The sequence below is a fragment of the Rhagoletis zephyria genome, unplaced genomic scaffold (assembly GCF_001687245.7).
Source record: "Rhagoletis zephyria isolate East Lansing unplaced genomic scaffold, Rhagoletis_zephyria_1.1 Rzeph_scaffold_03613, whole genome shotgun sequence".
Lineage (NCBI taxonomy): Eukaryota > Metazoa > Arthropoda > Insecta > Diptera > Tephritidae > Rhagoletis > Rhagoletis zephyria.
In genome coordinates this window covers 45,413-60,535 of record NW_016160696.1, presented here as the reverse complement: position 1 = coordinate 60,535, position 15,123 = coordinate 45,413, and the positions used below count along the sequence as shown (strand labels likewise).

The following is a 15,123-nucleotide window of genomic DNA, read 5'->3' as shown; positions in this document are numbered from 1 at the left end:
ATTAATATACCCTTGTGCACAAGTGCGCTCGGGTATAAAAAAACAATTTACAAGCAACCATGTTAAGGCTTAAATGTATATGTGTGAATGTATGTTCGTGCTATTTGAGTGTGTGTGTTTTGTACGGCAACTGCTGCTGCCACTGCAATCGGCCATTGGCAATAAAATCCAGTTGCCAAATTTGTACGCCATTTCGACAATCAATTGCTGACCGACTGCTGGTGATATTTACAGGATGTCTTTTTTAGCAAAGAGTTGGAGTTTTTATGCAGTAGGCAATGTATATTAAATTTAATTTTATTATAAGTTCTTTAAAACGGAATCTCAAACTTCTAAAATGCACTCTTGTGAGCCAATTTTTGTATGGAGATAGTTCTAAAACAAAGTAAGTGTGCCTGGGCAGCACTGGAGAAGTGAAACTTACGTTCTATATCTATTTTGTCTCATAACCAATATACATACATACATACATAAATACATCTGCTTTTGCTTAAGGTTATATTTTTTGTCTTTTTTCTATCTAGATCGCTACCCCTACCCCTGTTCGTTCTAATTACATTTATGTTATTCGGTTTTCCTTTATCTTCACTTTTATCTTTATACTCTTTAGAAAGCAAAGTCGATAGTAACATCCAACAAGATAACGATAAAACAACCGATAAAAATATCGATAACAAAATCGATAAAAAAGTCTATAGCAAAATCGATAATAGTACTGTTAATAAAATCGATTAGAAAATCTATAAAAATATCGATAACAAAATCGATAAATAATCGATAACAAAAATCGCTTAGGAAATCAATAAAAAATATCGACAAAAATATCAATAACATAATCGGTAAATAATCGATAACAAAATCGATAAATAATTGATAGTAAACTCTATAACAGTATCGATATAAAATCGATGAAAATATCGATAACAAATTCGATAAAAATATCGATAATAAAATTTATAATAATATCGATAACAAAACCAATAACAATATCGATAACAAAATCGATACAAATATCGATAACAAAAGCGATAAAAATGTAGATTATTATATCGATAAGACTCGAGAATCCCAAAAATCTCCAAAATCCCAAAATAGTTCACAGTTTGAGTATCTGTGTCTCCATCTATATCTTTTTCTCTAAAATTACTTTTATTTAAATCTTTCTTCCTCTATCTTCATCTTAACTTTTATCGGTATTCTCATCCTCATCTTTTTCTTTATATTTATCTTTGTTTTTAATTTTATGTTTATCATTTTCTTCATCTACTTATTCTCCTTCACCTTTGTTTTTGTTTTTGTTTTTATTTTTACCTTTGCCTTTATCTCTATGTACGTACTCCCCTTTACTTTCATTCTTATATTGGTCTTTTCCTAAGTGTTATTCTTTAACCTTTTATTAGCATGTTTTTGTTAAATTAATAACATTTGTATACACTCAAGGAGCACTTGTTTCAGCCCAACCATTTCCGTTGCACCATTTCCGTTTACAATTTCCGTTGAATTTGCCAATTTACTCCCAACCAACCAACTGCCACTAAGAAGTTTCACTTCAAAGAAGGCATATATAAAATATATCTTTTTAGAAGTACTTCCTTGCTTCACATTCGTGTTAAAAATGTTATCAGATTTTTTTCGATATTGTTACTAAATGAATCTTCAATATCTTATCAATATTATTATCACTATTTATTTAGCTCTTTTTAGCAGATATAATTGCAAACATGGATGAATATGAATAAGTTTAAAGATGTTTAAGAATGGTAGGTCGGTAAACGTAAAAACCATTATCCTGCACTTAGAAATAAGCTACCCATTGTATTTTGGATGTAGAGAAAGCACTAAGAGGACACAGCATAATATAGTATTTTATGTACATTAGTGGTTGGTAGTAGAGATGCTATTTTTAAATCGATAAAACCGAAGATAGATTAATCGAACCCTTATGATTCGATTTTTTGTTGATTTTTTAGTTCTGGTTCGATCCGTGAATCGATTCAAAAAACTCGAGGATCTACATTCGATTTTTGCTCAATTGATGCATATTGAACTATGGTTTGCCCCCAGGAAATCTATAAATATTTAAAGAAATATGAATTTGGAGCTGGTACAAAAAAAAAATAGCATGAGAGAGCAAAGACCAAAGAATTCAGTGACCTTCCTCCTCCGACTATATGGCTCCTCAGAGAAGCCTCTTGAAAATAACTCTATATAAAATTATGATTATAACTACAACAAAAATTCCCAAAATTGTGATTCCCAACTTTATGAAAATTTTCATAAAAATGTTCACCCCTCAATTACTCTTCTTATATTTTGTTTAAAGGTTACTTAAGAAGTGAAATATAGAGTCAGGGAAAACAAAACAAAACTAACAAATGCCCGATTTGCCAAAAATATATGTACGTAAGCTCTACTATACTTCTTAAAATTGTCGTTAAGTTTGAAATAAAACCTAGAATTTTTCCTCATTTGTGTTAAACAAAAAAAAAAAGCACCAACAAAATTTCCAAAAAAAAATATAAGTTTTCATAAATAGGGCGAACTAACATTGAGTTTACACAAGGCTTTAAATGAAGAAATTGCAGCCACTATGTTGGGCATTAAACACTAACCGTTTCATAGTGTTTGTTTCCACATGGCATTTTTAAAATGGCATACATTTTTTGTCATTTCGTTGCCTGGCGGAAATTTGGTTTAAGAATTTATGAAGTTTCAGTTGAATGATCATTTTAATGGCTTAGTAAAGAAACACCTTATCTCTGTTTCAAATAAATCTAGATATTGAAACAGTTATGAACAATGTTTGTATGTATGTTTTAAAAATTACTTATGTACAATAAAAGTTTGGTCAGATCACTGTATTTTGTTTCTTTATAAAAATTAAGTAAAATACGTTATTTGACATAATATGCGAATCAATCTTGTGAAATCGATTTATTTCTAGACGATTCCTTCCTGCATCGATTATGTCTATTTTGATTCTAAACGTTTAAAAAACTTACTTTTTTATTTCGATCTGGCATCTCTAGTTGATAGAGGGAAAGATAATGAAACTGGTCCACTCTCAATACATCTGGCGGAATAAATTTAGAAGTAAAGAATTGAGAGCGGAAGTCCTGTCGCTTCCATTTCGAAATATATATTGTGGACTTTTACCTCATGGGTATAGTACATTCATCTTGAGATGGAGTCATTGGGTTCTTAAAGTGGCTGTTGCATCGGTTTTACTATGTTAACTCGTGTGTCGGTTGCTAGCAAACCAAATTTTTTTTTTTGCTACGTATTACTGAATTCTGTTACCCAAGTATTTCTGCGACAATATTTTTCTAAAAATTTAAAACCGCTTCCTTTGGAGCACTGGATAGAATTTGCATCCAACAGTTGCACCAATGCACCATAGAATTACCACATCGAACGGAAATTGATGTCACTATCTGCTAAAGCAATCCTTTGTTTCGTAATATATATACCTATGTATTTATGCATGTATGTAGAGACCCAAATAAGGTTCATATATTTAACTGAAAATGGTCTACCAACTAGATGGGCTTGAATTGGCACATTGACGATAGGCAGATATGCACTTCCCTCAAATACATATGTTTATATATGCATTTACGTATGAACCAGTACGTACTCGTACGTAAAAATATCAGCAATGCGACCTATCTGTCTGGGTACTATGCTGGTTGAAAGCTTTTATTGACAGGCGATTGAGTGTTGCACAGTTAGTGCTGTCACGAATCCGAATGTTTAATGCCATTAACACCAGACACGGCCTGTTCGATATGAACACACAACTAACGTGTTATCTCAGTATGTATGTAAAAATGCTTTTATATGCATCTAGGTACATACAAATGTATGCTATATAATCATGATTGTAGTTTCACGAATATGTGTGCATAGGCCTGTATTTTGTTTATAACCCATACAACCCATGCCCGTGCTATGTAAAATACATATGTACGATTATATGCCCGCATACTTGTAGGTAATTTAGTTTTTGTTTTACTCACCTTCCGTATCACTGTTGTCCGATACTGGCGGCTCACTTGTAATATACTGACGTCCACTCAATAAATTGCTTTCGACAATGGGACGTTTGTCCTCCAGTTGACGTCGAAAGGCTTTATGATCATCCTGTAAGTAAAGATAAGTGACGAAGAAATTGATACATGAATTGTTGTGGTAAACACTTTAAGTGTGTAATAAATTAGATTTCGAGAGTTATGTAAGTCGTAATGAAGATATGTAAATTATTAACAAGCACGAATTAGTATAGGAGGATTGCATCATGAATCACCGACCACTTGAATTTTGTGTTAGTAGAAACGTGTTGAAAGCTTGTTTATGGCACCTAAAATGACTACACATATTAATATTGAGTACTTTGCTCTTAAATAACTGACAATTTTTGACCAGTAGAAAATGAAAACGATCAACAGTAGTATAAAGCAGCGATGGACAGAGAGATCTTTTACTTTACACACGTCAATACAAAATGTATATAAACCTTGAAAGGGCTTTGGGCGCGAGCAAAGTGGTTCCCACTACCAGTATAAAGTCTTTGGCGAAAATTAAAAAAAAGAAATTGCGTCATCTGGTGCAAAGAAATTAAAAAAAAAAATACATTAGGGGTATTCTCGAAGTCTTGCACGATGCACGGATTGCATGAAATGCAAAAATACTATTCCAAATTTCGAAGAGTACGAGAACACCCCATTGCAAAGAGGTAGCATGCATGGGGAGCAAGCAGCGAAATTATGTATCAAATACAATAACAAGAGACAGCAAAAAAAAATTAAGTGAGCGAGATGAGAGGAATGAGAGAAATATGTAGCAATTCCAACAACAAAACAACNCTGCAGCGATAGGAAATGTTGTTTCCCATGAATTTTCTTGTTGTGTGTTTGCAATTTATGCAATCCGTGCAATCCGTGCTACGTGCAATGGCTTTGCAAGATTTGGAGAATACCCCTATTATGTTGCAAAAAATTTTATAAAAGCCTACACTTAACCAACTCAGATTAATTTTTTTGTATCTAACCATACGTTTGTACCAAACAAAACAGCATTCAATTGTATGTGCCCTCTAAACAAAATAACCGCTTATTTGACCATAGCGGAGCGGTTAAAGGACCAAAATTCAATCCCTGGCAAGAGCAATATCCAACAAAAAAAAGTTTGCTTAGAGCGTCGGGCAATGGCAAACCGAGTGTACATCCCAAATTGGAGGAGAGGCTCGGTCAAAGAGGTAGAAAATATTATTACTTGTTTACAAATATCTTATCTGCCTGCTTTTCGTCTTCGGCAAGAACTCCCGTTGAGAGCGAATGGTAAAGTTGAATAGACAGACTTTAGCCTTGGTTCAGAGCTGAATGATAAAGTCAGCAGCAATATCCGGTCGGGAAACTACTCCTAAGCTTAAACCTGCATCTAAAGGACTACTGTGGCATTTTCTAAGCTCGGGCTATAATGCAATAATACCTCTCCTCTGCGAATGTAGCAACTACGCAATGCACAAAGAATGTAGTCTGGGTTCCGGCCACAGAAATATCATTGGAAACAGCATTGCGAACAAGCTGGTAATGAAGGTAAGTAGTATATAGTTATTCAGTTCTGTCCAAATGCCGTCAAGCACACTAATTTCAAACGAACTATGGCTCATATCTGCTTAAACAAGTTTGTAATTAACTATTATATATCGTTATTTTCGGGACTACTGAGGGATTTTCGGGACTATTTCGGGATATCCGAAGCTACTTTGAGATTTTCGGGATTCTTGGGGCTGTATCGGGATCTTCGGAACTACATACATACTTTGGGATTTTTGAAACTCTTTTGAGATTTTCGACACTACTCCGGGATTTTTGGGATTCTCGAGACTATATTCTAATTGTAGGGACTATTTCGGGATTTTCGAGACTACTTCCAGTTTGCCGAGACATGTTCGAGATTTTCGAAACTGCTTTGATAAAAATATCGATACATTTATCGATATCAATATTTATAAATATATCGACAACAATATCGATAAATAGATTCATTAATATCGGCGGGCATTCGCAAATCGGAGGAGAAGCTCGGCCAAACACTAACATATGTGTCAGCGCCAATCTATTATCACTATCAAGGCCGTATTTAAGGGGGAGGGGATTGTAAGTGTTCTGAGTGGCGATTGACTGGCGACTGCGTAAGCAGATTTGACAAGCGATTTGATGAATCGCTGCGGGAGGTGTGAAGAGTGTAGCGGGGAAATAATACTCGACCAAGTAAACAAAATGAGTTTCTAATGACTGCCTCTCCAGTTTGCTCGACCGATGACTTGGTCGATTACTCGCCAAACTGTTTATATGGTTACAATGTCATCACCACTGGAAAACTTCAGATTTATGACCGAAAATATTGTACACATTGCTGACCGCAATAAGTTACAACAAATAAATGACTAAAAGTTGTTAAAAGCTAAGTGAGTACAAGAAAGAGCATAAAATGAATCTAAAAATACTCTAGCTAAACCCATAAATGTACTGGCAACCTAATGAAGTAAAATTTGTTGTGAAATTACAAATACATTTATATTTAATGTGTTTAAGTTGCAAGCGAACACAAAAGCTAAATCGTGCACCGCATAAAGCACCTACGGATATTTTTCCACTTGAATAAACAGAAATAAGGTGAATCGGAAATGAGGTTTTTTTGAGCAGGTAGTAAAAGGGAAGTATCTGGCGATTAGTTAGCTATTTTGGCTAAGAAAAAAATCATTAATTCGCCTAATGGCATATATTGCTTCTCATCCTATGGCCACTTTAATCTTCTCACACAGCAGACGATCAAAGAATTGACCACAACCTAAACTGCCACTGCCACAGCTACTTTATTATTATTTTGACTGGCTTGGCGCTATAAACACATCGAAACGCTGCAAATAGTAGAGCCCGCCAGCAATTCAATTGACTGCAGTCACTGCTTTTTTCTGATTTGATTTTTACTACCCACTCGAATGCATATGTGGCTAACATTAACATGGCCACTATTGACTTAACGACTAAAGCAACAAAGTCACAGTGGCAGCAGCAATGACAGCAGCAAAGGCCACTGAGCAGCACATGTAAATATGTCCAACAGCGGTGAAAAAGTTTCACAACTCCGCAGAATCAGGAGTCCATACAGTGGCTGCGACGACGCCGGAGATTTTTGGGAAGTTTTATATCACCGCGTGCTGTGATTGCAGGAGTTCAGTTGCCGCTCGCAGGCGTAGTGGGCGAATGAGCAACTAAAGTGCTTTGACTACTCGCTGCCTTTTAGTTTTATTTTCCCTGTTTTTCGTACACAATCATTTGCTCTTTTCAATGCTTACCCTTTTTTTGTGTAATTCATACCTAAATTTTGCTTTTTTGTTTGTAGTTGTGTCTGCAATCACGCCAAGCCCTTGAGTGATTTTCTTTGCGGTGCGCAAAAACTTTGGTTCAACTAACATTCAGCACTTCAGTGGATATTTGTGCGGATGTTGGGCGACCAAAAGTAGTAATTTCACAAACACACTTATGAATGTGCACACGTACATATGTACATACGGCTACATTTGTGTGTGCGAACATTGGGCAAGGGTCATTAAACAATTACGAGAATACAATGTAATGGAACTGACTACATTAATATATACTAAGTGTATACGCTCACAACCATATTCGAGCGCTTTCAAGTATCCTTTGCAAGTTTGGTTGCTTTGGTACTTTTATTTTCGGGCATAAAGTCCACATGGAAGGCAAAGTTGGGAGCAAATTGCAAATTGAAAATGTCCAGCAAATGGAAAAGAGTAATTTGTAAAGTACTTAGTTACTTGGAGCAGTAATTGAAACGAACACGTATTTTGAAATTCAACCATTTATAGGTTTTCTATTACTTGTACTTCATTTTTTATGGCTCCAAAAATCATTTATGAGCATGAGCCGAGAGCAGAAGAGAAGGTAATTCTTTGCGAATTTTCGACGGCTTCACATAAGAATTGCTGAGGGATAATTCTAAAATTGGTCTTTCCATTTTGTTCGCGGGCGCGCTTGCTTTCGTTGTCCACCAATCGTGCTTGGTCGAAGGATCTATTTATACCCTTAAATATGTCTGCCGACAGCTGTAGCTAAGTGAACCTTCACTCGGTAGGACTAAGGCTCGATCCATGCGGAGAGCAGTATAAAATGGATAAATTTTTTTCTAACAGCGACAGCCAATGGAAACCCCCTTAGTCTATTTATGTGTTATGAAAAAGCTTCTGTAAGAAGTGATACCTCAATATAGTATTCTTGACGCCTGTTGCCAGATTTCGTTCATACCCACTTAGATGTACATATTTGGCAATTAAAAAAAAAACCTTCAAACACATAAAAAGACAATTTAAAGGAGTAAAAAAACATCACTTAATCGCCTAGCTTCCGATATGTTTGCCAGCAGACACTTAACAACCTGGTGTGCGCTCAAGTGTAGGGTAGCAATGTAACCACTTGAAAGGAGGTCACACATTAGCAAATGACACAAGGGCACACAAATACATTACTATCTCTAAATACATACATACTGCGGGGTAGGTATTCGTGATGAGCACTCAAGCATAACCCTTCCATTTGTCTTATATATGCATGGATGTGCACCTACCTCTCCGTACCTATACATTGTATGTAAACATAAAAAAATAGACACACAGTGTACTTTAAAAATATGTCCTTACACAAGCTGTCTCTTCAAGCCGAAATAGCTACAATCTTTCCTTCAACTAACACTCTTTCACCGTTCGCTCGCACGCCACTTGGCATGCTGTCAAAATCTCAAAATTGTCTTAACCTCAAAAATGAACCCACTTCATACGCCATTAAATCTCAACTCGTGAGCGACCTCAACGCATTAAGGCGAGTAGAGGTAGTAGTAAGCAGAGCTCACTTGTTTGCGCAAAATGCAAAAGGAGGCACGACGAGCACAATGTGTGAAGCAGTCGGTCAGGCGCAACAACCTACATACATATGTACATGAGTACGTACGTACTTATGTTTGTATATAAGTAGCCCGGTAATGCGGGAAGTCGGTGAGTGATGATGGGTTCGTTGAAAAGGATGCGATATATTCGCCTGTGTCTGTAAGTGGTGGAAATAAGCGCTGTGGCATGGGACGAGTGTAGAATTCAACCTGTATGGGTAGCGCCGTTGGCAGTAATAGCCATAAATATTATTTCAGTTCTTTCCACGCAATTACTTGCAAGCGGAAAGAATGTGGTAATATGTAGTCTAACTAAATTTGTGTCTATATATTTTTCTAGTGTAAAAGCAAAGTACATAAAAATAAGTTTGTAAGCAGCATTTCTTTAGATATATTAGAAGATAGGATTACAAAGGGATATATCGGTGCCTATGGGTATGCACCTGACTATATGTGATTCCTCATTTAGGTCGAAATTTGCGCACCTTGGGCAACGTGTGCAACCGCTGTGTCAGATGCGATAAAAAATCCATGTGAAGCCTTGGATCACGGAACGAAGAAGTGAACAGTAGTTTGCCGCTTATGTCCACCATGAGGGGGATGTGACCACTTTCTTTTTATAACCACCGCGACGAATATTTAAAGGCACTATGATGTAAGGATGTGTACCTGGAACGTCCGCACCTTAATGATGCCTCTGCCGGCTGGAAGAATGTGGCCTGGCATGGTAGGCAGGAAATAGACCTTGCGAGGTCCACAATGCAGTTCCATGTAATAATAATATAATAATAGATTGGCGCTTACACATATGTTAGTGTTTGGCCGAGCTTCTCCTCCGACTTGTGGCGTGCGCCTTGATGTTGTCACACAAAGCGGAGGGACCTACAGTTTTATGCCGACTCCGAACGGCGATTGTATTTTTATGAGAAGCTGTTTTTCATGGCAGAAATACACTCGGAGGTTTGCCATTGCCTGCCGAGGGACGACCGCTGTTAAGAAAAAGCCTTTTTCTATATTTTTTCGGATGTTGCTTTGACCAGGGCTTGAACCCAGGTGCTGATGTGTGAAAGCGCGCACTGCTTACCACTACACCACAGCGACCGACAGTTCCATGTAAAAGAGCGAAATTTTGTTTCGGATTTGTGATGGGCTAGAGACTTTGTGTCCGAGTATACTCGTTCATCACAAGGAAAGAACATCTCCTTAAGGTCTGTATCAAAGCCAGAACCTTCAACATTTTGTTAATTTGCGACCGCATCCGTCGGAAACGAATGTCGAAGCAGCCACTTCTATGACTACTTGGAGCATCCCTAGAAGTGCTGTCGCGAGCTTGTCTATTTCAATGCTAGACTAGGACGCTTCTCTCCCCGTCGCTTTTCTTAATTTCTATAACTACGACAAATTCATATGTCTTCAAAATTATTTAAAAAAAATAAAAATTGTGAAAGATCTAGTATCTTCAGATTATTTCGATTTGCTTTGCTGTTCGTTTTCTTCTCAATAAAGCATAAAAAAGAACTTATTTCATTCAACGTTTTTAAGAAAGAAAAGATTTTGATGCCATCCTGCGCGAATTTTTTTTAAAGAACTTCTCGATACCGCCCACCCCGGCCATTTCGAAATCGGTGACCCATGGTCCAGATATCCCGCGCCCATTTCTAATCCTTATATCACACAACAAGTGGTTCCGACATCGCATCTAGTGATAATTACCGGCCTTACAAACTCTCGCACAGTGAATGCCGTCGTCGGAGTTCAACCACCACTTATCACACACGAAGAGGTTCAGCTGTATCGAGAGACCCGAGAAATTCTGCGCAACTAAGGTCTTATCTAAAGGACATTAACCATTTTCTTAATTTCCCCATTCAAGTCACTCAGCTAATATCCTTCTCACTAGTTCGGCAGCCTTGAAACAGTAAGTTTCCCGGGCCTACCGCTTGTTGAGCTTGACAGCAATGATTGATGGGATAGCCGATTCAGACAGTTGCCACAACAACAAAACAATCACATTTTTCGTTCATTATGTGCCGCCGCCAATGAAATAGTCGGATTTCAGCGAGCCCTATATATCAACTAGTAGGAAGAGAGGTGTTACGCTGAGGCAGAGTAAGAAAGATGCGGCCTATTGGGGAAGAAAGCATATTACCTTGGGCCGAAAAAGGGAGCTGGAGTGGGAATTTTTCCTGATAAAAAAGAGAGGAAGAAATACGCGAGTAGCCTACAAGAGCAAACACGGGAGTCTCGCAGCCGATATCCACAGCGCGCGGAAACTATTAAGGCAGAACATGTGGATGGTGACAGCACTGACACTAGCAGAGGAGCATGAAATTCCAATAGCAATTTCGCGGCTGAAGAATAACAAAGCTGCTGGAGCTGACGGCCTACCAGCAGGGCTCTAATATGGCGCCCAACCAGCTGCGTGAAAGGAACTCTAACTGCTAATTTTAATGAAACTTCATTACGTATCTTTAGAAAAAGAAAAAAACATGGTTGGGTTCTGTTCTATGAAAACAATTATTCGCTGAATTTTAATACACATCAAAATAAATAAATAAATACACATCTAAATCGAAAGATCTAAACGGGGTTTTGACCTAAAAGTAAACCCTATAGTCCACTCTAAATAAACTGATTAGTGGTAAAAATTTCGCTCGGAAATATTCCTCTTTGTTAAAAACCCAAAATGATTGCTTGACTGTGTTATCAGCTCTCGCCAACCGCAATAAATTCTTATTCATGCCCGCAATCAAGAAGTTTTAAGAGGCTACGATTTTCAAATGTTTTCCAAAAATTAACGAATTTATAAAAGAAAAATAAGAATGCAATCACAAACACCAAAACTTTCCCTTTTTAATCCTTTGCTAAATCATGCCACATTCGTTGAATCTAAACAGCAAAAATAAAATGTCGACGCAATAGCTTATTTTTCACCACCAACAGTTGACCCCCATTTAATGCAACATTGCCTTTCCACCCAGAACAATTTGTCATCATTACTTACCAATTGTTTTTGCAGACTCGCAGCATCGCCCATCAGCGGACCAACGCTCAGCGACGATTGTTCGGTGTCTTTGCGTATAACCCATTCGGTGAGTTCGCGTAGTGACAACAACAACGCATTCCAATGTTCCGAATTCGACTCCAAGCGATTCCTGTGAGAAAAAAATAAAAAATAAAGAAATATAAAATTGTAGTAATTGTAAGAAGAAGGGATGCTTGTTAGCGCGAGCAATAAAAAAATGCTAAAATGCTAATAACAATATATTTTGAGTAAAATGATACGCTGCAAAGAATTTTGATCTAGCGACACCGGAGAGCGGGCGTAGCGTTGGAATAAAAAAAATTTCACTTAAGTATTTTGCTTGAGAAGAAAGTACTGTAAGTAAACGAATTTATGTAAATTGTAGCTGTGCATTTAAATCTAATTTGCCTCAATAAAAAGCGTGTCAAATGTAGTAAAAAGATGAAAAGGACACACAAATCGGGCAATGTGTCTACTTCAATTTTGTTACAATTGAGTTTAGAAATTTTATTTTGACCAATTTTGGTACGAGTACGGCTGTTATGAATTTAAGAATATTTTAGTAAAACTATGCTAAAACTCAATCGCTCAATTTGTTCGTTATCCTAAACATGATAAACTCACAATTTCGCGACATCTAAAAACGCTTTCGTAGTGGTGCTACTTTTTGTGATTAGCAAACCCCAAAAAGATGAGGCTTTCATATGATGATGGTGGAGGTGGATAAAAACTTGGTATTTCCAATTAGACCAGTTTGCACAAAAGAGAAAAGACTAGAATAAATTCTACTCAGCAAAAGTCGCGTAAGGCCAGAAGACCTCCAGGGTGAATACCGAACGCTCCAGTATTCAGTGAAAAGCGTCTCAAGCGTTTGCTGCGGGTAGTCAAGAGTCTAGCTTGATGACCGGAGCTCGGGCCCAATGCTTCAACAGGACACACAATTCTAAAGCCACCCATCGAGATTGATTTATCACATCACAATTTATTCGAGGATATCGAGTCATCGAGATTATTTAGATTTTCAACACCGAGTTTTAAGGAAAATCGCTGATTTTTAAGCACTAACTATCGGGAAAAGAAGCTCCATATATCCCTTTCTACCGAGAAGGCGAAAGCAGCACTATTTACGAACACAATCCTTTGTTGTGCTAGCAAAAGATCAGAAGATCATAGACGTCATAGACGAAAGCAATTACTGGTTGTAGGGGTGTGGTAGTTGGTCTATATAGCTGTACTAGGAGGCGATAAATTAGTCTAAGAACGGACAGTAGCTCGTGCGAAAGTTGTTGAAGATAGATATGTACATCCCAAGACGAGAGTTTGAGAACTTGGGGATGTTCCAAGATTACAGGGCAAGTCTACCTCATAACAACGAGGAGCAATGAAGGTAGTCTTGTTTTTTGATAACGGAAGCGTAGACATTCAAGAGAAGAGTGACCACAATGCCAAATGTTGCTTCGGGAATATTACACTCAAAGTCTAAAAAATGGACATCGAGCTTAGTAGCATTGAAATGGACATCAATTATGGCAAGTCCAATTACAACCAAATGGATACTTATCATTTAACTCAGAAGAAGCTCTGAGAAAGCTGAATTCTCTACGATGAGGAAGCTGGCTCGCCCACTGAAGGAGTTATTAAAGTTCCGAGTGAGAAAACTAACAGTAACAACAGTAAAATAGAATCTTCGCCCCTAATTTGTCTGTCCATAGGCGACTATCAAGCCCAAGAGCCAAGATTTCTGGCAACAGGAGCTGTAACCTGATGGCTTCTAAATATTCCCTCTTTAGTGCTATAGAAGAGAAAACCCTATGACTGCAAATTACTTGAGACTAAAATAAACTTATTTATCACGCTGTAATACAGTAACCTAGGCCAGTATTAAGCTTCAGAAAAGAAAATACAGACTGAATATCACTTACCCCTTTGTATCTCTCGTAATTAATAGAGCTCTTTACCAGCTGCTATTCTAAAGGAACTGGTGAAGAACAGGAGCCCACAGCATGCCAATGTCCACCATATCTAATGGGGTGGACCAATATAAGCGTAAAAAGAGAGTTGGATTTAAATTACTTATTTGCCACCAAACGCCCCTTTTGCAATGAAAGCAATTAACCATTTTAGATATTAACCTTGTTGCTGACAATTTCAGCGATCTCAACCTGGAAGATTCTGAACCATTCGTTTTCGAAACACAAATGGAAAGTAAAATACATTTCTCAATTTCCAGTCCAAAAGTGGTTCAAAACATCTTGTATATATATACAAGAATTGCTCGTTTAATGTAATTATATGAAAGACAGATGCCAGGATAGCTCGAAGGGCTTTTGATATTCTAGCACAAAAGTGTAAAGGTATGATTATGACTACTTAACTTAACGCCTGCGCTCCACGTTTTTCGTTTTCAATCTCATAAATTGTTTATAATGACTTTTGCTAAAATTTCAAAATCAAAAGTTATTAAAACAAATTCTATGGGACTGAGATATATATTTTTCTAACTTTTAGTCCATTTATAAAAGCGTGGTATATTAAAAAGTTTTTTATTTTATTTATTTCAATTTAATTTGGTTTGTTAGTCCCAATTTATTTTAATTTTTATACATTATCGTTTTAAAAAGAAAAATATATTTGGTTTATTTCATTTCGTTTTTCGGATCTTGATTATAATTTTTATCTCTTTTAATTATATAAATTTTTTAATTTTTATATTTTGTTTTAGAAATAAAAAAATTTTCTTTAATTTAATTTTCAATAACTATTGTTTTCTTTTTTGATTAAATTTTTTTTCTTTTGTTAGTTTCAATTTATTTAAATTTTTATACATTACTGTTTTAAAAGGAAAAGTATACTTGTTTTATTTCATATCGTTTTTGGGATATTAAATAATTTTTATCTATTTTAATTATCTAAATTTTTTAATTTTTGTATTTTGTTTTAGAAATAAAAAGATTTTTCTTAATTGACTTTAATTTTTAATAACTATTGTTTACTTTTTTCATTTAATTTTTAATAAAAACTAGTAAATAAAGGAAAATTTAATAAAGAAAAGTAAATAAAAATACTTGTAAAGTTTAAATGGAATAAATATTTTTTTAAATAAAATCTTAAAACTATTTTAGAAAAAAAAA

General features: G+C 36.2%; 1 protein-coding gene across 1 annotated transcript in view; it reads right to left on the bottom strand.

Annotated features, from left to right (window-relative positions):
* Positions 1 to 4,019: 4,019 nt before the first annotated feature.
* The window catches only part of LOC108369325 (dystrophin-like), a gene marked incomplete at its 3' end in the record, with an annotated part of 53,676 nt that continues 42,572 nt past the window's right edge, over positions 4,020 to 15,123 (bottom strand). Inside the window, 2 exon segments of the mRNA XM_017624416.1 lie at positions 4,020 to 4,143; positions 11,972 to 12,122. Of these exon segments, the coding sequence (XP_017479905.1) occupies positions 4,020 to 4,143; positions 11,972 to 12,122 (275 nt within the window).